The sequence below is a fragment of the Sander vitreus genome, chromosome 12 (genome assembly GCF_031162955.1).
Source record: "Sander vitreus isolate 19-12246 chromosome 12, sanVit1, whole genome shotgun sequence".
In the NCBI taxonomy this organism is placed as follows: Eukaryota; Metazoa; Chordata; class Actinopteri; order Perciformes; family Percidae; genus Sander; species Sander vitreus.
In genome coordinates this window covers 5707027-5731216 of record NC_135866.1, presented here as the reverse complement: position 1 = coordinate 5731216, position 24190 = coordinate 5707027, and the positions used below count along the sequence as shown (strand labels likewise).

The 24190-nt window shown below is 39.6% G+C and overlaps 1 protein-coding gene across 1 annotated transcript in view; it reads left to right on the top strand.

Moving 5' to 3' along the window:
* Positions 1–24190, top strand: part of tesk2 (testis associated actin remodelling kinase 2) — a 50476-nt gene that overhangs the window by 18274 nt on the left and 8012 nt on the right. The window contains exons 5-11 of the mRNA XM_078263362.1: positions 2524–2572; positions 8590–8736; positions 11843–11925; positions 14962–15046; positions 15318–15401; positions 16641–16727; positions 20925–21063. Coding sequence (XP_078119488.1) covers positions 2524–2572; positions 8590–8736; positions 11843–11925; positions 14962–15046; positions 15318–15401; positions 16641–16727; positions 20925–21063 — 674 coding nt within the window. The remainder of the gene's footprint in view (positions 1–2523; positions 2573–8589; positions 8737–11842; positions 11926–14961; positions 15047–15317; positions 15402–16640; positions 16728–20924; positions 21064–24190) is intronic.

Genomic DNA, 24190 nt, shown 5'->3' with positions numbered 1-24190 from the left:
TTATTCTATTTTTGGGAAGCTGTGACTATTATATAAGGAGACACTTGTCATTACATGCATTAAGTAATTGAGCTTCTGAAAACAGTGTTTTTCAGAATGCATAATATTATGAGCAAGCCTTTGGTCAGCAGTAAGATGCACATACATTGGATGGGAAGGTTTTTTTTTTTTAGCTTCTCTTTTGAACTCTTTGTGTAGTTGGTCAGGTGTGAGTGTTAAATGACGGTCATTTAATTGCTTTTTACAAGAACTGAGCACATTACCCTTTACCCCCCTTAAGTCTACACTGCCAACTAGTTTAGAAACCAGTTAACAGCCTCGGGCCAAAATACATTTCTGATATGTTTGAGAAATATAAACCAATCAGCTCTCTTAGATCTTTAGGAAGCAGTCAGCTATTCGTCAGAAGCAAACACAGTGAAGCTGCTTTTAGCTACGATGCTACACACAGATGGAACCAACTTCCTGCAGGCGCCCCAACTTAAGCCACTTTTACGTCTAAATGAAAAATGTGCATGTTATGTCCTTTTTAAATGTCCCTTAAAGTTTTATATCATATATTTATTTTCCTTTTTATTGTGTTTTTAAATGTTGCACTAATGTACTTCTTCCTCTTATGCAAAGCACTTTGAACTGCAGCTGCGTTTAAAAGGTGCTGTAGAAATAAACTTGACTTGCCTTCGGTTTTATGACCGGAAAAGTCTGTAGACTAAATAAAACGTTATACCAATGAGAATTCAAATGACTACGATACCCCAGAATAGTATGTTGCTCTTTGTGGTAAACACTTTCTGTCAAGTTCACATTCTGCTCTGGGTGGGAGAGTGTGTGTTTACGAACATGAACATACGCATGCACGTGTGTGTGTGTGTACTTGTGCTTACACACATTATCTTTTACAATGCCATCTTTGTTGAGCCTAGTTGAGTGTGAGTGTGTGTGTGTGTGTTTTAACAAGCAGACACTGAGGGGGGCATTGTTAGCTAAAACCTAACAAGGACCCATAAAGTTGACCTTTTCATTCCCTTCAGAATTACGAGGCCTTCAACGCTGCTTGTGAACAAAGTTGGTTCATATATGTTGCTCTGCACACACGCATTGTTTCACTTGAGTTGAAGGGTTGCGTGGTCCTTTCTAGGTTAAGGATATTTTCCAACCTTTTGACAAAAAAGTAAAAAGCATTGTCATGAAGCTAAAACAAGGCTTTTTCTCTAATATAGTGACATCCAATGTGTCAGAGTGGTAGAGAAACACACACACACACACAGACAGAGACAGACACACTATCCATTCTTCTTCATTCTTCATTAAAGGTCCCATGGAATGAAAATGTCACTTTATGAGGTTTTTTAACATTAATATGAGTTCCCCCAGCCTGCCTATGGTCCCCCAGTGGCTAGAAATGGCGATAGGTGTAAACCGAGCCCTGGGTATCCTGCTCTGCCTTTGAGAAAATGAAAGCTCAGATGGGCCGATCTCCTCCTTATGACGTCATAAGAGGAAAGGTTACCTCCCCTTTCTCTGCTTTGCCCGCCCAGATAATTTGGCCCACCCATGAGAGAGAGACATCATGACTTTCAAACGAGCAAAGTGGCAGTTGGTCACTAAGGTCTATATAAAAGAGACCTTAGATACAGTATTAGGGGACCACTAAGGCCTATATAAAAGAGACTTCAGATACAGTATTAGGGGACCACTAAGGTCTATATAAAAGAGACTTCAGATACAGTATTAGGGGACCACTAAGGTCTATATAAAAGAGACTTCAGATACAGTATTAGGGGACCACTAAGGTCTATATAAAAGAGACTTCAGATACAGTATTAGGGGGACCACTAAGGTCTATATAAAAAAGACTTCAGATACAGTATTAGGGGACCACTAAGGTCTATATAAAAGAGACTTCAGATACAGTATTAGGGGGACCACTAAGGCCTATATAAAAGAGACTTCAGATACAGTATTAGGGGACCACTAAGGCCTATATAAAAGAGACTTCAGATACAGTATTAGGGGACCACTAAGGCCTATACAAAAGCATCCAAAGCGCACCATGTCATGGGACCTTTAAGAATGTAGAAATTGATAGGCTTGACAGAGGGAGAAATGGATGAAATGCAGGTGAAGCAACTGAGAGCTGTTATTATCCTCCTGTTAACAGACAGTCTCTCAGTAATCACTTGTCTGGACTTGTCCGCTGGAATCATAATCTTTTCTTCACTATTCTTCCTGCCTTCTCTGTTTACTCACAGCGCAGCAGAGAAGGTCATGCAAGGGTTTTGTGTCGACATTTCCTCATTATTTCCATTTATCTGACCCTGTAGAGCAAGTCCTTGAGCTAAGAGGAACTGAACACTTTGTGTATTGTCAAGATACAGTAAGACACGTCTGTGTGTCAGCCTCAGTACTCAGTATTTAATTAATGCCTATGAAATTTCAAACAATTGCCCCTGGGTTATCTCGAAGATTAAATCGTGACATTATATGAGAACTTCATCTTGCATGTCTTTTGTGGTTTTTCAGGTTCAAAGGAGTGTGTGTCCATGAGGGCCAGCTTCACGCTCTGACAGAGGTAGGAAAACGCACCATTTCACATTAAAGCTTGTGAACATACAATATGTGAGATCAAAGTGTCTCTACTAATGAAAGGTAGTGTGCCTATGTTCCTCAGACTTCTGTCTGCCGAGCCGATACACCCATGTGTTTGCATATGTTCCTACTATTTTCAGGTGAACATCACGTCATCCATGAGAACAACACAGAAGCACGCTAGCCTGTAATTGCGGAAAAACCAAAAGAACTGAATGTTGCTAAGTAGATATAACACTTAGAGTGTGTGTGTGCGTGTGTGTCTGTGAGAAATAAAGATGGAGCGATAATTTGATACAGGCAGTTAATAAAATTCTCCAGAGATGCTTGGTGTTAGGACATACTCCATGAGGCTGCACAAAGCCTATATTTAACCAGTGTGTGTTCATCTGTGTGTCTGTGTGTGTGTAAGAGAGCGTGATGGCTAGATAACTGTGATAATCACCAATTAGTCCTGCAAAATGCTTGAAAAGCAGTTGATATATTTATTATACTATTTAAAGGCTGGTTGTACAGAAGGTCAGGCCTTATTATCCTCATTTGGAAGAGAATTGAGAGGTACAAAGGGCAAATATTACCGTGAAACCTAATCTAAAAGACACTGAGCCGATGTGAAGCAGATTCACTTTTGACTGAGAATGTAAGAGGATATTTGTCCCGGCTTTTGTGTCGAGCTTCTGTCTGGACATTTGCAATAAATGATGTTATTAATACAAGCACACACTGGTTAAAATGAAAATCACTAGTCTAAAAAACAACACAGAAGTCTACAAATATGCTTCAATTCATATTTTGAACTATTAGCTAAGTAACATTGGAAACATGATGGATTCTAGATATGAGAATTTAGCAAAAGATAAAGTAGAATTTAGTTGATTTCATTTATCAACAGTGATCAACAGAAAATGAATCTGCAACTATTTTGATTAATATGGATTAATTGTTCATTGTTCAAACATTTGCTTCTTACAGCAGAAATTGTTGCTTTTCCTTCTTGCATTATAGTAAACCACATTTCTTGAGTTTTCAGATGAAGGTCAGACAAAAAAAGCAATATGAAGATACCAATTTGAGCTCTGGGAAATTGGGATGGCTAATTATTTGAACCGGGGGCTTAAAATGCATCTCTGTAATCACGTTTGTGTGGCAAATGCATGTAAATGTGGACAGACGGTACAAAACGCATGATTCATCCCACTCTGAAGAAAGCATACGCTGTTAAAGATGCTTCCGGGCGCACGCACATGTACGTGATTATACTGTTGCGTGAATGTGCTTATTGTAGCCTCGACAAACAAAGACAAAGACCAACCTTCTGCAGTTACATAAGAGAGAAAACCACCTCTTCCTATGCTGAAGTTACAAAGTGACTCCATGCATTGTAAGACACACATATACACGCACACTGCGGTAGGTCTGGTTTTCTTGCTGCAGGGTAAACAGATCCTGTTGTGTCGTGTCAGGACCAAACTGAATGCTCTGACCCTCATGCTGTTTTGTTACCTGACCCCCACTATGAGGCCGTGCGCAGAGGAAATGGAGAATTAAGTTACTGCGTGGCCCTGAGCTACCTTGAGAAACCTCACTGTCTCTCACGCACAGACGCATGCAAATCCACAAACGATTGCAAAATAGACTAGAATAGAAAGAAAGAAATAGAAATGAAATACTTTTCACTTTTGTGAATTTGGTTAGCATTAAGAGCAGCCAAACAACGGGCAGTAGCATCCATATCCGTCTCCCACAAGCAGCCAAACGCTGTCCATTGAGCCGAGAAGTGTTGGGTCTTATTTTAGTTTGTTGGTCAGCTCAGACTGTGTCCAGGGCTGAGATGTTTTAGCATTTCTTTGCACTCTGTTTACTGTGTCAAATCTCTACATTGCTTGCTCTGACGGTCACTATTTTTTCTAGTTTTTTTCTTTATCCTTCACGTTACACTTCCGGGATTGCTCCGGTGTTGCAGAAAATGTATTTTCCGTTTCCTTCCACTTTCTTTGTGTTGGAATTTTAAATTCGGTGGATTTCTGAGGACTATGGTTAACTGCTCCTCAGATCTCTGCAGGGAAAATCCAGACAGCTAGCTAGACTATCTGTCCAATCTGAGTTTTCTCTCGCATGACTATTTTGCAGCGGCTCTGTGCGGAGCTTAGCACCGCCAATGACGATTGGGATTAGTTTAAAGAAATGCCATTAAACCAGAGCACGTTTTCCTCCCACCCCCGAATGCTGTGTGGAGTAGCCAGACCCTCCTTCAGCGCGCTTTGGAGGAGGGTCTGGCAAAGCGAGACTACTATTTTTCTGACTGTCTGAGCTCCTGAAAAACCTCAGCTGGAAAGCGTACTGCGCTACTATGGCAACCAGCAACCGTGAGCTGCATAACCAGCGGTGGAAGAAGTATTCAGATCCTTTACTTAAGTAAAAGTACTAATACCACAAAAATAAAAGGCGAAAGTAGTACAAGTACCTCACATTTGTACTTAAGTACAGTACTTGAGTACTTAGTTACATTCCCTCACTGTGCGTAACGGCATATTAAACAGAGTTTTTAGGGCGCCTGGGTAGCTCACCTGGTAGAGCGCGCCCATATGCAGAGGCTCAGTACTCGATACAGCGGCCGTGGCCCTTTTGCTGCATGTCGTTCCCCTCTCTCTCCCCTTTCATGTGTCAGCTGTCCTGTCAAAAATAAAGGCCTAAAAATGCCCCAAAAAAAACTTTAAAACAGTGATTTGTGTATTTATTGCCTTCTGTTTTGATATGTTTGAAAACGTAACATAAAACATAGTTTATGCAAATGCCAGGCCCACAGATTGTTTTAATGTGGTGAAACGCACAATAAATGAACAATTTTTTTGACACATTTTGCAGCATCCTTTGCCCGTCTTCAAGACACCAACTTTATATAGAGCACAGAGCCTTGTATTGTCTCTGCTGAATCTCAATCTAATGCTTTTTATAGGAAATGCTCCTGCAATCATAATCTGGGCTAATGGTAATTCTTGACCCATGGCAGGATTATACTGCTGTTTGAAGCTGCTCCCAGCAGCAAACAAGGAAACTTTTGTTTGAGTCTTTCCAGGTTTTTAAACCTGAAACACAGACAGTGTAGCAGAACAATTACCAGTATGTTTCTCATTTCCTTTAGCCCTCGAGGTTATGCACGATCACGGCGAGGCACAGATATGGCTCAAACGTGCTATGTCAAGTAATTACTGTGGTATATCGGTAACTTGACAAATAGGATAGAGCAAATTCCAGAGGAAAATACTGATAAGAGGATTTTTTGAATGCAACTTTACTTCCATTCATTTACTTTTAGTTGACACTGCAGGTGCACTCGCTAAACTCGCTAAACCGTGTGATTTGCATTTTGGACCAGGAAAAACTTTGCAATCGCCGCGTATCCTGTTAGCATGAGAATAAAATGGGTGCTGTCTAGATCTTAAATGAGATGATGAAGGAATGAAGTTGGATTAGTCTGAGTTTTAATTGTCTCCAGTGGAGTTTTCCCCTGTTGTTTCTCTCTACCAGGCAGACAACAGATGTTGAACTCTGTGGCTATTGAGGAATTTGTTGGACAAATACTGTAATCCTATGATGTCTTGAATTGGGGTGGGTGTGTGTGTGCGCGTGTGTCAGGACATTTGATAGTATAAGACTGTACGGATGTCAACGTTTTGGGATGTGGTAAAACATTGCTTTATCTGTTATTTCCTGAGTCCTCAGCCCTTTTTGACATTTCAAAATAATAGCAATAAATCATTGTGCCAGTACCTTCTGGGCTCTAATAGACTCTTGTCTGTACTGTTGATTAGGATCTAAAAAAGAAAGACATGCCATGGACATGAGGCTTATTCGTGCCTGTTGGAATATTTTTTAATAATTGTTTCACTGTGTGGGATCCGAGGAAAAATAATGAATTTAAATAGCGTCCTAGGCTGAAAAAAAGAGGCCATAAATGTTACAGGAAGTACACTTCTTGTCTTCACCAGGCGACATTCTAGTTTATTGCGGTGTACCACTGAGTTAATATTTAAAACAAGATTTGTTATCATAGAGATATTTACTCTAGCAGTAACAAACTGCTAGTATAGGTCACTCAGGCAGTGGATCCAAAAAAAATGCACAAACATTATGTGCCATACCTAAATCATAGGTATAGCTATATACTCATGCTTTAATACGAAACATACCTACATGGGCTTTCTGAGCTAACTGTATCACAATGAGTTTAACATGGTTGGCAAGGCAGGTTTTCCATATTAGCGTTCCTGGACTCCAATCCAAAGTGAATCTATTAAGCATCAAGCCAGTTACATGCATGTTTATTTATTTATTTATTTTTTTTATACTTTAAATTCTAAATGTATAAGGATACTTCTTAAAGATGCCACTGATTGAAAACTCAGTCTAGTTCGTCTCTTTTGACATCGCCATTGTCCTTACGCACTTAAGATGAAGGTAGTCTGAAGAGATGGTGTGACCCTGCATTCAGCTGGAAAACTCACGCGCTGTTGCACGACTAAAACAACCTTTGAACGTACTCATGTTCCACCAAAACAAGTTCCTTCCCGAGGCTATTTTGCAGAGGCACCGTGGCTCCGTCCGGCGCTTAGCACCGCCCAAGACGATTGTGATTGGTTTAAAGAAATGCCAATAAACCACCATCCCGGAATGCTGTGTGGACTAACAAGACCCTCCTCCGCAGCGTTGTGAAAGAAGGTCTGGCAACGTGAGACTAGGATTAATCTAACCAGATCAATTGTGTGAAGCACGAGGCCTCCTCCCCCTCACCATCAGCCCCCTACAGTATGGCCTAATTCTGTGCCTGTCGGTCATACCGATAACCACAGCTAAACCAGACCATCTCTTTATCCCATCCCAGCTATGTCTAGTTAACCACTGTTGTTCGTGATATATGACATGGGATTAGTGTGTCTGTGTGTGCGTGTGTGTGTTTGCATGCATGCAGGTCAGACAAGTAATTCTGGATCAGAGCTGACCGACAGAGGGAAGGACCCTGGATACGTTTAAAACCCACTGAGCTGATTTGTCCTCTTGGCTGCCCACTCGTCAGCCTGATCAGACGGTCCATATTCATGCCCGCAGGAAACTAGCAGTTCTGTCAGCCGGCAGTTGGATAAGCTGCCAGCCGTATTTTTTTTTTTTGTTAGCCAATTGCTCGATACACCAGCTAGCCCCCAGGCCGGCAGGCCCTGTAACCCAAACTACCCACCAATCACTCATCCACTGTGTGAGCCAGCTGGATAGCCAGTTGGTTTGTGTTAGTCAGTACCTTTATGTCACCGGTTGATCAATGAATTTTGAAGCCAGCTAACTAGGGCTGGGACCATATGCTTTTGTCAATAATTTGTCAAAATTTGACAATAGTATTGAGTATTGTGATTTTCTTTTTCTTCTTTAACAAAAACCAAATTTGAATAATACCCTTCTAGAGACACTATATCATGAGACATTTCTAAAAACGAATTGTTTTCTAAGAAGAATGCACATCACGTGTCACATTTCATTTGTAAAGAAGAACATAACATGGATGTTCTGCATGTTCTGCTTGTCTGCATGTTTTTGTCACTGGCAGCAGAGAGTGTTGCATCGCTATGATTATTATGAGTATTTACGCTACATTTACTACATCTCACATTTAATTCCTGTGAAATCTTACCAGCTCACTGATACAATGGCCATACAAGAAGATCGTGCTATTAAGAGCATAACATGGCAATTTATTTCATTTTAGTAATCAATTATTGTTTGGCAAATGATGTCGTTCAATATCTTCAGTCCATAGATTCTGAAGCCCATAATTCGGCCATCTACTGTTAACAATCTAGCAGAAATTAAATTTCAAGAAATTTCTTAGATCCCATTTTTTGGCCTAGAACCATTTAGTTACCATAGTATTTGTTCCTTTCCTTGTGTGTCAGTGTTTTGTTAATATTTGCCTACTTATGCATCCGTGTGTCTCTCTTTGTCTTTCTGCAGTACATCAACGGTGGAAACCTGGAGCAGCTTCTAGACAGCAACAAACACTTGAGTTGGCCCACAAGGGTGAAACTGGCCTGTGAGATCGGCAGCGGCCTGGCCTACTTGCACTCCAAAGGCATATTCCACCGGGACCTCACCTCCAAGGTTAGCTACACAGGCTAATTGGTCGTTAAGAGGAAAAACCAGAGCTGAAAATAGAACTGCAGGCTTATTGTGGCACCAGTACAACCCAGTAAAAATTTTAGTAAAAATATTTTTTTTAATCTACATTAGATTAGCGATTTATTTTGATCAATGGGAGCTTTCCTCAACCTGTTTCACCCACTCACTAGACACAAAAGGCTTCCTGTGTTAGATGTTGGATACAAATGTTAAAGGTCACATATTATGCTTTTCCGTGTTTTCTGATTTGGCCAAATAATGAGGTAAACGTATTTTAGACAAATCCCTGTGAGCTAAAACGTTCAGATTTCCAACTATTCTGAACACTCCAGTTTTAACAGTTTTTTCTACTCTCGGCTAAGTGTTACGCAACTCTAAGCCGGCCTGCAATGATTGGTCATCTGCTCCAAGTAGGCAGGACTGGAGTGTTTTTTAAGCCTATGCGGTGTTAACGTTGTCCCATGTAACTGCATGCTAACGGCAGTAAACAGTGTCACGTTGGCTGCCAGTGTCGTTAAATTCTCCCCAATTCCGGGTCACATTACTCCTGAAACATGGCCGATTGGGTAGTGTTTGGTTTAGAAGCCTTTATCTACGATTTTTGACGGTAGAAAGTGCTGCTTCGTCCCACTGCAATCTAACGTTAGCATAACGCAACATAGCTGTAATCCATAGCTACCCCTCCCGGTTTGTTATTTCTCCCGGGAAACTCCCATAATTTGCATGGCCCAAACTCCTTTTATAAAAATAATTTTCAACCCGTTTGTCACCTCAACCTGGCAACCTATAACCCAGTTGCTTCACGGAAAGTTCAGACCCGAAAGCGAGCCGATAAAAATGGCAGGTGAAGGCGGTGTTCCCGCAAAGAAATCGAAATATAGCTGTACATTTCAACAGTGTTGGGCGCAGCAATTTACATGCATCTTACCTAGTCATATCAACAACCTCCACACTTTTTGTAAGGTGTGTCGCATTGATTTTAATGTAGCGCACGGCGGGAAAAATGACATTACCCAGCACATTAAAACACAGCGGCACCATCGCGCAGAAGAGGCACATATGGGCACACAGGCGATTTCATCCATCATCGCGAAAGGACAGACAGAGACAGAAAACATAATGAAAGCTGAAGTCACTTAACACTTACAGTACACTTAACATTACCCCCCTCCCCCCAGATCAGACTGGGCTTTTTCTGGAGGAGGGCTTAAAGAGACAGGAGCTCCTACAGAGCGTCTCATACAGAGGGTGAATACAGGTGCAGCAGCCATGGGCAGTATGAGAAAAATAACGTTTTTTTTTTTAACATTAAAGCATGTAAACATGTTCTAGTATAAACACAAAATGCAAGTATAATCCTGAAAATGCTATAACAGTTGCCCTTTAAAGGTGTTATCTGCTCTTATCTGCTCCTAGACATGTTAACCTCTCTGTAGAGAACACAGTGTCGCAGTCAAATGTGATAATCTGTACCAAGCAGCTCCTAGTTTTCCAACTTGCCCCAGAGCCATGTTGGCATGGAGCTGGCAGGGAAAGAGGCACAGCATGTACTCTGCTGTAAACGCCTACCTATAGTCTGTCTAGGCTTAAAACGTTGTTCATCTCTAGAAGAATACAAAAGTGGCACCAAGAACAGTGGTAGAATGTAACTAAGTACATTTACTCAAGTACAGCAATGTTGAGGTACTTTACTTGAGTCTTTTCTTTTCATGCCACTTTCTACTTCTACTCCGCTACATTTCAGAGAGAATGATTGTACTTTTTACTCCACTACATTCATCTGACAGCTTTAGTTAATAGTTACTTTACAAATTCAGATTTTTGCACACAAAACTCATGTAGTTTAAGAAATACAATGTTTTATTATCAATTAAACTAACACACAACTGTTTGGATCCTTTCCAATTTCTAAAATGTGAGGATTTTTCTGCATTCAGTACTCTGACTTTTAATACTTTAAGTACATTTTACTGATGATACTTACATACTTTAAAAAAAGTAACATTTTCAATACAGGACTTTTACTTGTAATAGAGTATTTATTACAGTGTGGTATTAGTACTTTGACTTAAGTAAAGGATCAGAATACTTCCTCCACCACTGACTGAGAGGTTAGTAAGTGAAACCTGTTATAGTAGACAATTATTTTGCAGTTTTACATGGTGTGGTCATAGCCTCGCAGAGTATAGTTCCTCATTAATACAAAGTCCATTTGTTCATGACTTATACCTCAGTCATAAAGCTCAATGGATAGGGCAACTTTCTCTCTGTTTTATATATATTCTAACTAGTACTATCTACTGGTTCCAAGCACTATCTCCTTCCAACTGTAACTTCATCCTGTTTTAGAGATTATAGTGTGTTTTTATAGAGCTTCATGTCAATGTACCCTTCCATTATAAAGGAGTTATGAGCTATAAATTCACAATGTACAACAACGCCCCAGGAATAAGGCTATGATACATAGGGCACAAGGCAAAAATGGGGCAAGGTTACAGTTTAAGACACATGTAAACACAAAGGCACTTATTTATATTTATTTTTTATACATTTATTATTATTTTTTATTATATTATTTATTTAATTATACAAATGTGTACTGTACATTATTGTACACTGAAGCCACATGGTATAGCACGCTAACCCACAATGGCCAAATTGTGAGTGTATATAGAACATTAACGTTCAGCTCAATTCAGTATCCGTGGCTACCAAATGTCAGTTTAACTGTCATGTTAGACAGGGTTGTGCAAATGAAGTCAGCAGTGAGTGCACGTACGGTTTGGTACTGTACAATTACAGAACTGCTTGTGTAATATTGATGGCCATGGCGACGAACAGTAACGGTAGATTTACAGATAGTTCCGTTTAGGGCGAAGGGGAAGCGTTCAAACTTCAGAGCAATGCAAATTTAAATCTCCTGTTAATTCCCATTTTGTGATGTCCGGATAATGAGAATGTAAATAATACTGAAGGCTTAAGTTCAATCAGAAAGTGGAGGTTTGGCTGATATTTTCATTACCCCAGTGTCTCAACTTCCTCATCTTAACGTGTGTGATGATAGTGATAATGTTTTTGGTGTTCACAGAACTGCCTGATCAAATGTGATGACAACTGCTACACCGCAGTGGTGGGAGACTTTGGCCTGGCAGAGAAGATCCCCACCAATCTGTAAGAAGTTCTCCACTGATTACTGCTCTACATAAATACACCCAGGCCTACATCTTCATTAGGAATTACCTACTGTAATTACTTAAGGAAGCTCATTTCCTTTCTTCTAACTGCCTTACTGAGTTAACGCATTATTCAATAGTTTTGATTTAAAAGCTGTAGTGTGTAACTTTTTGATATTAATGACCGTACCTTACATTCAAGCCATTGCCAAATATGTTGATACAGAGCTAATCGAGCTTATCAGCTCCACACAACTCTCTCTGTATTTCTCAGTATGGCTATGTTCAGAAGACTGTGTCTTCCGGCAACTTCCGCACGCAAAAACTGGAGTTTTTTTGTTAAAGATAATGACCTCTTTTGAAGAGTCCATCATGTTGTTTTTAATCCTCTGTGTCCTCCTTGGATACAAGCAACTGCGTGGATCACGGAAGGCTTGTCTCATGTGGACGCGCCGACAGTGTTATTGTCATTACTTAGAATTAGTCATGGGGGGAACAGAAACTACGCACTATAGCTTTAACATTGAATCTAATGAATGTGTAATATGAAAGGGGCTGTCACCCAACTCTCAGCCTCTTTTTAGCTCTTTGTTTTGGTTTTGAATGGCACAGTTACCGGTGGTTGAGTCTCAGCTGTTGGCTTGTACACAAACCCATGCACACTACCTGCCAATCACCAAACGGCAAACGGACAGCTAGTAACTGGCTGATGAACAAAGTCGAGCATGGGACGGCCTCTAGCTCACCCAGTTCGCCCCATGTTGGCTGAGTCCTGCAGCGGCCCTGGTTCAAATCCGACCTGCGGCCCTTTGCTGCGTGTCATCCCCCATCTTTCTCCCTCTTTCACATCTATCCACTGTCACTACAATAAAGGGAAAATAATCTTAAAAAAACAAAGTCGAGCATTTGGCAGTTAAAACCCCAGCTATCTGAATCAGAAAATTAGAGCTAAAAGAATAGTGAATATTGGACTTTTTTTTTTATAGGTGGTGAAAAAGACTCCAATTGAGTGCTAACGTTGTACAATATGATATCACTATCTGACTATCTTTCACTATGTTTTATGTTGACAGTTTATCATTTATTAAATAATTGCTTAAAGCATTTAAAGAAAGTCGGTTCCAAATATCAGTTATCTGTTTCATTAACTACTAATAATCGGTATCGGTTTTAAAAAAAACAACATTGGTCGATCCCTATATTATTCTCATTTTCATTGAAAAATATTAAAATAAAAAAAATGATTATAGTGTGATGTTTGCGAGGATCTGTACCAAACAAAGATGATTTTCTTTAGTCTGTAGGATAGGATTTGTAAGCCGGGACGTCTCTGCAGCACCACAATACTTCATTCAGAACAGTTTGACACATATTTTGCCTTTAACAAATATTTGGATATCGCACTAGTCCATACTCAGTCAGTCAGTTGTGCAGGCCCTATACTGTAACGTTCTTGTCTGCGTCTGAGTCTATGTGTGTGACCAGCCAGTTGTTTAATAATTTAATAATCCAGTGATGTGCTGGTACAGTAGCTTGTTTTGATGTTGTATCTGCCCCCTAGTGACCATAAGACTTCACCAGGCTTCATCAACAAAACCTTTTGGCCAGTTTTGTAGCTCCAAAACTAAAAAAAAAAACACGATAACTCCAATGTTGTGGTATATGTGACATCATTGATCGGGTTAATGTATCTGTTGATGTCGTTTTTTGTTTTTTTGCCCTAACCCTTACCTTGTTATTAATTTTTGAAGATTAGGCCCTTGTTATTGTTATAGCTGCAGGAGTTAATTTTCTCTCTGACACTATAAAGACCTGTTAAGATATAGAGTGTGTCACATCTGGTGCAACTTATTTTAAATAGCCTCAAAAAGAGAAAATGTCAGGTCAGAAAATGTGTATCCCAATATCATTATGTCCATGTCAGCTCTTTACTACAATGTTTTTTTGTTCCTTTGGCTATTTGTAACTCACTTAAGTGTGTTCCTCCTCCTCATAGCAGGCACAAGGGTTATTTATTAACATGCGCGCCTGGCACTGACATCACAGCACGCTGTACAGTTCACATTCTCAACTTTAGTGTTTTGATAACAGCAGGATACTATCAATACAGGGTTTTGGTTATTTAATGCTGCAGTAGCACAATAAAGGAGGGGGGACAGTTTTCTCTATTTTTTTTTTAAACGTCTTCAGGGAACACAGTTGATACGATTTTGACCGATGATAGTTTCTAAATCTTGTATATCTATGCGTACAGTATGTGTGTGGGGGATGTAAAACATGTATAAATAAGGCACAAAGAATGTAGCCACGCCTATCATTTTTCACTAAGTGAAGTTTCGGTTTGCCAGTGGGTGACACATCTTTGCCAACAAAGATTTGAGATAATGTGGTCCCGACTTCACCCGATCTAAATCTAAACAGAGCAAAAGCTAGTGAATTTGAAGGACTATCTGACATCTCTTTAAGACTGAAAAATGTGAAAATGGTACTTAAAAGTATGTAAAGTATCATCAGGAAAATGTACTTAAAGTATTAAAAGTGAAAGTGGTCAATGCAGAAAAATCCTCACATTTTAGAAACTGTAAACGATCCAAACGGTTCGGTTATTTTGTGTGGTAGTTATAATAAATTACAATAAAACATCATAATTTATAAACCATAATTTGTAAAGTAACTAGTAACTAAAGCTGTCAGATTAATGTAGTGGAGTAAAAAGTACAATATTTCTCTCTGAAATGTAGCGGAGTAGAAGTAGAAAGTGGCATGAAAAGAAAAGACTCAAGTACAAGTACCTCAACATTTGTAGGCTACTTAAGTACAGTACTTGAGTAAATGTCCTTAGTTACATTCCAACACTGCCTAGAGAGTACACACAGAGAAAACAAAACTATTCAACCAGGAAGACAGAATTCAGGAGTTGACTCAAAGCCTCTGAAGTTTCTTGAAGCATTTGGCACAAACGACTTCATCAGTATAATGGACCAAATCGATTAACGTGTTCTACATAATCAATGTGTGTGTTGTTTGTGTGCAGTGCTGAAGTAGAGAAACTGTCAGTGGTTGGTTCTCCTTTCTGGATGGCTCCGGAGGTGCTGAGGGATGAACCCTACAACGAGAAGGTAAAGTTTGACCTCAAGTTGCAAGTAGTGGTATAAACTGAGATGGTGTGGAAAAATGAACTTAAGAGGGAGAGGGAGGGATTACATCAGAACTTAAACACTTGGGTGAAATGGATCATCAAAAGCAGCAACAATGGGATATAGATCAAAGCAAATCACTTATAATACATAGAGGGGGGGTGTTACCATTAAACCAGACAGTTTACCATTTTTGAAAAAGAAAACAAGCGTTGGTGTTTGCATGTGTTCATGTGTGTCTGTCTGTTTTCAGGCGGATGTGTTCTCCTACGGTATAGTCCTGTGTGAGATCATTGCGAGGGTCCAGGCTGACCCAGACTTCCTCCCCCGCACAGAGGTGACTGCTCATCTACTTCTCACATCTTTTCCACCCTGTAACCTCGTATCACCTCCACCTGCCTGTTTGCTTTGTCCACAGGTTGATCTGTTGATCCCATAATTAACACCTTGTTTATACAGTGTGATATATTTACATGACTCACACAGACCTTAAAGTGTGTGGCAAAGTCAGTTGTCTGCCTCTGTGCCAGCAGCAGCTGTGGCCGGGCCGGAGGCATTATGTCCGTCCGTCCGTCCGTAAGTCTGTGATAACGCGTTATCTCTGAACCCTCTGGAGGGAAAATCACCACATTTGGCACAAACGTTAACTTGGACTCCAGGATGAACTAATTAGACTCGTGACATCATGTCTGTCCATTCCATTCTTGTGAAGGCGATATCTCATCTGATGACCACTTTCTGCTTTATGATGAATCATGATGAATCATGCTGAATCATCAAACTGAATTAAGCATAGCCAGACCTATCTCCACAGCGCTGCGAAGTGAGGTCTGACAACAGGAGCAAACACTCCTGGATGGGAGAAAAAAACGCTCTGGGTTGTTTGCATTTCTTTAAACCAATCACAATCGTCCTGGGCGCCGCTAAGCTCTGGACGCAGCGACGGTGGCTCTGCAAAATAGTCTCGGTAAGGAACTTGTTTTGGTGGAACATTTGCACCCCGCAAAAGAAAACGCCACATACAATATTAAATGAAGTTCACACTATACAGTAACGTGAGCTGTTTAAATTAGCTGGATACATGGTTAAACCTCATTTGCTCTTACCAGTGTATCACCGTGTGTACTTCGTCCACAGCAATCCAACCAATCAGTCCCAAAACGTCCCAGTTAGAGAGGAAATGCCGTGTACTTTGTAAATCGTTACATATAGTTCAATGCAGCGGTTTACCTCAAAACAACTGTAGCTATTTTTTTAATGTAAATTCTTACAATATTTTACAAAATATTGTAAAAACTTTTTGAAAGCTGCAGAAACATTTTCTTCTATCTCACAGCCTGTGTGATTTAAAATGTCAGTGGACTGAGCCAAAATGCAAACTTGGCAGTCAGCCAGACTGTGTCTGAGGGATTAGTATGACATGAAGCTGCTTTTGGCAGAGGAGTTGCAGTATGTCAAACATCTGATGAAGCTCTGTCCATCTCTGTGTTTATCCCACTTTTAGAATGGTAAATACATATTTCCTGTTTAACTTTCGTCTATCGAAATCTCTCTTTCTTCTCTCCCTCCTGAGCAGAACTTCGGCCTGGACTATCACACGTTCCAGCACATGGTTGGAGACTGTCCGCCAGACTTCCTCCAGCTGGCCTTCAACTGCTGCAATGTGAGTCCACTACACTTCTGTCCAATCAGTGTGTCTTTGTCTCGGTCACTTAAGACATTACAGTATTGTAACAAAGTCTACTTGTGATAGTACACGGCACGTAAACCACGCCCTTCATTGTCATAAAACGTATTTTTTTCTCAAAGGAACATAAAATTGACAATAGAACATGTATCCTCATCAATATAAAACAAAGCATTAATCATTAACAAAAAAAACTGAATATATAAAATACAAAAAATCTATGGCAAAACTATGCGGCAAAATAGTCATCACTGCTTCTTTACTTCACTTTTTTTCTAACTGTATCTCCCCCCCCAAAAATATATAGTCATGTTCAATTTCTCTGGCTTGAGTCAGTGTCAGCTGCCGCTAGCATAGCTTTAGCTTAACACTCCGACCAGTAATCACTGGTATAATTACAATTTGGCATATCTAAACAATGTGAGCAATTCATTGCGTAATCAAGGAAACCGTGATTACGTAAATAAATTGCGATTAGACAATTATGTAATAATTATGTAATAATTGTTACAGGCCTAGCAACCAGCAAACATGTATCTGCTACAGTTATGTTTAGTCATGTTTAAGTGCATCTATTGGCGCTTTTCCATTACATGGTACCTGCTCGACTCGCCTCGACTCTACTCGCCTCGACTTGACTCGACATACTTTGCGTCCGTTTTCCGTTGCAGATTTTAGTACCGCCTCAGCGTGGCTGGTCGTTATATGCCGACTCGACGCACAAACCAGCGCACAAGTATAAACATCAGGCCACTTGAGCTTGTTTTACAGTTCTGTGGAGGCTCCACGCAGAGCTTTCGCCGTAGCCTACGTATACACACACACACACATGCCGGCTCGACGCACACACCAGTGGCGCCGCAGTAAACTGCCGTGACCTAACGCGACACACACACAGAACGTCGAAGGTGTGTTGTTGTTGCCACAGCCAATGAAGGGCAGCAAAAAAAAACACAGCTGGCTGAACTATTTAAAAATGGCGGGTTTGTTCAGGACACCCCCATCTGTCGCTTTCACGTCACCTTTTGGTATCGCCTCAGCTCAGTTGGAACCTCGACTGAGGGGGTACTAAAAAAAGTACCTGTTAGCAGGTACCAGGTACTTTTTTTCGTAATGGAAAACCGAAAAAGGCGAGTAGAGTCGAGGCGAGACGAGCAGGTACCACGTAATGACAAGAAGGTGTTTATGACTTTGTTGTTTCTTGGGAGTTCCTCAGTTTTATTTTTAATTTCCTAAGTAACTACTGTATTATTCGCTTGTTCGGAGATAAATGGGGAATCTGATTATCTGAATAATCTGAATTAGCTCACTATCCAGGGGGTCTTCCGTTCACTAAAAGCTGGATCAGTTCCTCGGCAGACTTGGCTTTTCTCTCTCTTCATACATTGATTTGCTGTGAAATCGATCACTATTGAAAACAGAGGGGAAGTTACGTAAATCAAACCAAAACAAATCCCTTTTTTTTCAGGAGAGTTTAGTTTTTTTTCTCACATTGCATAATAATCACTGGACTGGAATTGTGTTTTTTTTTTTTTTTTTGGGTTTTCTCTGACATAATTACAAAGCACAGTGGGCAAGGGCATTAAAGACTTTGGAGCACCCTGCTGACTGATCCTATATTGGCTCCCTCCATCCCTTCTCATCCTTGTCTGTTGTCTCGCTTTTATCATCCTTTTCTCCCTCATCCTCCATCCAAGTTTTCTCCCAGAGCACCTACAGTCATGTGAACAAATTAGGACACCCATGCTAAAGTTGACTAAAAAGAGGGATAAAAAAATCATCTTTTGGAAATTGATCTTAATGCCTTAAATAAAAAAATTAGAAAAATCCAATTTTTAAGGACACCAATTTTCTTTGTGAATGAATAATGTATTGTAAATAAATAAATGTTTTAACTTAAAATACAGGGAGCATAAGTAAGTACACCCCTATGTTAAATTCCCATAGAGGCAGGCAGATTTTTATTTTTAAAGGCCAGTTATTTCATGGATCCAGGATACTATGATCCTGATAAAGTTCCCTTGGCCTTTGGAATTAAAATAGCCCCACATCATCATCATACCCTTCACCATACCTAGAGATTGGCATGGGGTACTTTCCATTAGATCATCGCTCAATGCATATCAAACCAGCTATTAGGCTAACCGACATAAAACCATGCCAATCTCTAGGTATGGTGAAGGGTGTGTGATGATGTGGGGCTATTTTAATTCCAAAGGCCAAGGGAACTTTATCAGGATCATAGTATCCTGGATCCATGATATAACTGGCCTTTAAAAATAAAAATCTGCCTGCCTCTATGGGAATTTAACATAGGGGTGTACTTACTTATGCCCCCTGTATTTTAAGGAAGAACATTTATTTATTTACGATACATTATTTATTCACAAAGAAAATTGGTGTGCTTAAAGGTTGGATTTTTCCTCATTTTTTAATTAAGGCATTAAGATCAATTTCCTAAAGATGATTTTTTTATTCCTCTTTTTAGTCAACTTTAGCATGGCTGTCCTAATTTGTTCACATGACTGTAGGTGTAATTTGATTTTCATAAAAGTCTGTCTTACAGTATCTTTCTAGCCGCTTATTTCAACCCCTTTGCATTTCTGTGTCAGCTGTATGTCTCCATCTTTAAGCCGCATGTTTGTGCCCCGTCTTGTTCTACCATCTGTTCTTTTTCTCTCCCAGCAGCACGCTCCCTCGTATACCTGTTCCACACAGTCTACCTACCTCTCCTTATTCCTGCCTAATTTTCTTTCTTCATCTTCAACTTTGGTCCCTACTTTTTGAATTTTCCTCACTTGAAATATTTTCAATAAAGATGCATGATGTAACATCTTGACATGCAAAGGTGATTCCCCCCTAAAGGCTTTTCTTTTGTACCACTTTCTGCTGAGAAACTGCATGTTTTCAAAGGAAAGTTCCAATGAAAGCCATAAAAACAATACAGTAGATTTCCTGGAAGACCATCTTGTAAAATACAAGCTCTGGTCTTCTCTCTCCTCTATTTACATAAATGTAAATTCTAAGTATAAGTTTGCATAATTAACATGGTCACTGTTATGTGTTGCACCTTTTGTAAATGGAAAGTTATCAGGTTGGTGTTCCTTTTCCTTGAGATACTTATACATGCATTGATCTCATCTTGCATTGACTATTGTAACGCTCTCACATCACCCCTGTTCTTAAGTCTCTTCCCCGGCTCCCTGTTGCATATAGGATTCAGTTTAATGTTCTCCACTGGTGGAAGATGTATCCAGATCCTTTACTTAAGTAGAAGTATTAATACCACACTGTAAAACTACTCTGTTACAAGTAAAAGTCCTGCATTGAAAATGTGACTTAAGTAAAAGTATGTAAGTATCATCAGGAAAATGTACTTAGAGTATGAAAAGTAAAAGTACTCCAAAATCCTCGCATTTTAGAAATTATAAACGATCCAAATAGTTGTGTGTTTAATGGTCTAATCATTTCAGCTGGACTTGTAGGCCGTTATATTGTTGGGTAGTTTAATTTATAATAAAACATCATATCTTATAAACTACATGTGTTTTGTGTGCAAAGGTCTTCATTTTTTAGTAACTAAATCTGTCAGATAATTGTAGCAGAGTAAAAAGTACAATATTTCTCTCTGAAATGTAGCAGAGTAGAAGTAGAAAGTGGCATAAGAAAGAAATGACTCAAGTAAAGTACCTCAGCATTTGTACATATTTACAGTACTTAAGTTCTCACTCTGACATACAGAGCATTGCACGCTACTTCAACCATATTTGTCAACTTGTCTCTTTTTATATATATATGTATATGTAATTAGCTTTGTGTCAACTTATTTGGCAATGGCTTGAATGTAACGGACGTTCATTAATATCAAAAAGTAAAGCACTAAAGCTTTAATGCTTTTTCTGTGGACTCTTTTAAAAATCATACAAAGACGGTCTGCACTTTACGTATTACTTTTTCATTTTATTTGTGTCTTGTTTTTAATATGTATTATCTTGTATGTTTTTATGTAAAGCACTTTGTGATTCTATGCGCTCTATGAATACATTTTACTTACTTACTTTTCCCTGATGAAAATCTGATGAGTGCAATCGATCCCTGCTAATTCACCACGCTACAGTATATAAATATACATCTCATCCTTCTCCATTATTGTACATTATTTTCCTCCCCCAGATGGATCCTAAACTCCGTCCATCCTTCCCAGACATCGTCAGACACCTCGAGGAGATTCTTGCACGCCTTAAAGTTGAAGAGATGGAGCACGAGTGCGTCCCACTCAGCGGGGACAATGACAAGAAGACCATACCCAAAGGTACCAGCACTGCACAAAGTCTCACTCTGTGATGCTGGGGGGGGGTTGTCATTTCTTTAAAGGCAATGATAGTTACCTCCTTTTGTCCACAAGAAGATGCTTGTAAATTCCTGTAAAGGAAAGTGGTGGGAAGGGAAACAGGTAGTCTCACATTGCCAGACCTTTCTCCACAGCGCTGCGGAGGAGGGTCTGCCTAGTCCACACAGCATTCTGGGATGGGAGAAAACGTGCTCTGGTTTATTGGCATTTCTTTAAACCAATCACAATCGTCTTGGGTGGCGCTAAGTGCCGGACAGAGCCGTAGTGCCGCTGCAAAATAGCTTCAGGAAGGAACTTGTTCTGGTGGAACATGTGTACGTTCAAAGGTTGTTTTAGTCGTGCAACAGAAAACTCAGATTGGACAGATAGTCTAGCTAGCTGTCTGGATTTACCCTGCTTTCACTCTGTTTTGCTAGAAACGGATATGATGTAGTCGCCGTCAGCAGTACCGTGTGTGTGTATGTATATATGTATATATATATATATATATATGTGTGTGTATACGTTACCATATACCGTACATACTGTATATACAGAAAATATTTAGGTGAACCATTGGTAAAAATAAAAAAAATCATTGCGAAAAAAAAATCACTACATATGTGAATACATTTTTCCCTCAACCCAGTCAGACTGCTAGCCGCTCAGCTGGCCAATATTTCACTTGTTACCCATCAGTGTCCAGCCTGACACAAACTTCTCTCCTTTCCTAACACCAGTTCCTCTTGCAAAGTGCACTGTTGTTTCCATGTATGTTCAGTCAGCTACTGTTTACACTGTCCTCACCCAAACATACAACCAGCTTTGTTCAAGCCAGATTTAAACTTCCCTTCCTTTTTAGCCCGATAATAAGCCTGCCAGGAGAGTAATAACCCTATTTCCACTATTCTATCTGGAGCACCTGTTCTTTGCACCCCAGTAAGTTATTCAGTAAAAATCTGTTCTTACATTTATCCATATCACACTTCAAAGCAGCGGAGTCATTGGGTTGCTTATAATATAAACTTCACTACGACTGAGGAGGAAAACTGCTCTGAGATACTTGATCCAAGCAGGCCCAGGTTTCACTTCTAATTTGGTCCAGCGTACCGCCGCCTGCATGTCTGAACAACACAGAGTTGGGACGGGGGGCGGTAATGTTTTTGTTTGGACAAGCCAGCTGGCTCATTTTCCTCAGTACTACAGTGTGTGAAGAAGGTGAACACAAACACATGACGTCACAGGATACAGGAGTGATTTAGAGTAGTGACACAACAGCGTGGATTCTTACATTTGGTTTTGGGTTAATCTAGACGAAGCCAGGGGTGGAAGAAGTATTCAGATCCTACCACACTGTTAAAATGATCTGTTACAGTAAAAGTCCTGCATCGTAAATGTTACTTAAGTATGTAAGTATCATCTGGAAAATGTACTTAAAGTATTAAAAGTAAAAGTACTCGATGCAGAAAAATACTCCCATTTTAGAAACTGAAAACGATCCAAACTGTTGTGTGTTTAATGGTCTGATCATTTCAGCTGGACTTGTAGGCCGTTATATTGTTGTCTAGTTTAATTTATAATAAAACATCAGATTTTATAACTTTAACTAAAAGTTTTGAGTGCAAAAGTCTTCATTTATAAAGTAACTAATAACTAAAGCTGTCAGATGAATGTAGCGAGGTAAAAAGTACAATATTTCTCTCTGAAATGTAGTGGAGGAGAAGTAGAAAGTGGCATGGAAAGTAAAGGTACCTCAAATGTGTACTTAAGTACAGTACTTAGTTACTAATGTACTTAGAAGCTAACAACATTTATTAAACACATACTGGGCCTGTTGGCATAAGAAATACATCTTATGTAGTTACTTTGTGTGTAAAACATGGCCTGGATCTGACAGTTGTCATGACGTTATTCTGCTCCCCCTCTCTGTTTACCTCATAGCATCAGCATTTCCTGTAAACCAGCATCACTCTCGTAGTAGGAAATATTTCTCTCGCAAAACAGCTTTTCAGCCAAATAGTTTGTTAGAGTAGCTGTTTTGGCCCTCGTGAGTCACATGAGTAATCAGATATTTCCTGGCATGGATGAAGCGAAACAAAAAATGGGATTGAGAGGAAGATAAAATAAGATGTTTTCATGGTTAGCTCATTTGTTTATGTGTCTACTTTAAGGAGTAACTGATTTTTGTCTACTAAGGAAATTGATATTTCTGTTTGTATAAACAATCTCTTTCTTAACAATGTGATCGATTGCTGCAAACTGAGGTTTCTATCTAGACATGCCATTTTTCTTTTTAAATCCCTGTTTCTGTCATCCTCATTATTTCCCTGCTGCACTAATTCAAGTTTAAGAGAATATTAAGATCCAACCACACATTAGAGGACATTTCTGTATAATCCAGTGCTTTTGGAAACATCTGAAGGACAGGGATTCAAGGAACTTGTGTCTAGGTACTCTATGCAGGATTTAGCCTGTATTACCACCTAGTGGTTACATTAGATTATCTATTTTACCATCAGAGCACTTTTAACAAGATAATAGGACTGTCTATTTCTCTCAAAAAATGGAAGACACAACTCTAGACTTACTATAGTTATAATTTGATATAACTTTGACCTTTTCTTATCAACTTTATGTTCATTGAATTGTATACATTAGCATACATTCCAGTTGTTACAATATTTCTTTTATGTTTTAAATCCAGTTGTCTCTTATTCTCCGGTCCATCTCCTTACGCTGAGTTGCATGTTACCTACAACATTACTTAACCTTCTAGAACATACAGTATTTCCCCACAACTGCATCAGTTTGATCCTTTTACACAAAACAAAACAAACAAAGAAACAATACGCACCAAAAGTGGCAATATAAAAGCCATATCATTGACATTAACAGCCACAGCAACCCCGTATCACATACAGTTACAAAGAAGGCATTAGCTGCAAAAAGTATCCAAAAGCTCCTAACCCTGTGTCTCGGCCCCCCGACCACATCCAGCCAAGGCGACCGTCGATCCATAAATCCTGCATTTTGTAATCTCAGCATGAAAGTTATTCTTTCCATTGTATAGATTCCCCTGACTATCATCTGTCGGAGGGTCTTTTTTTAA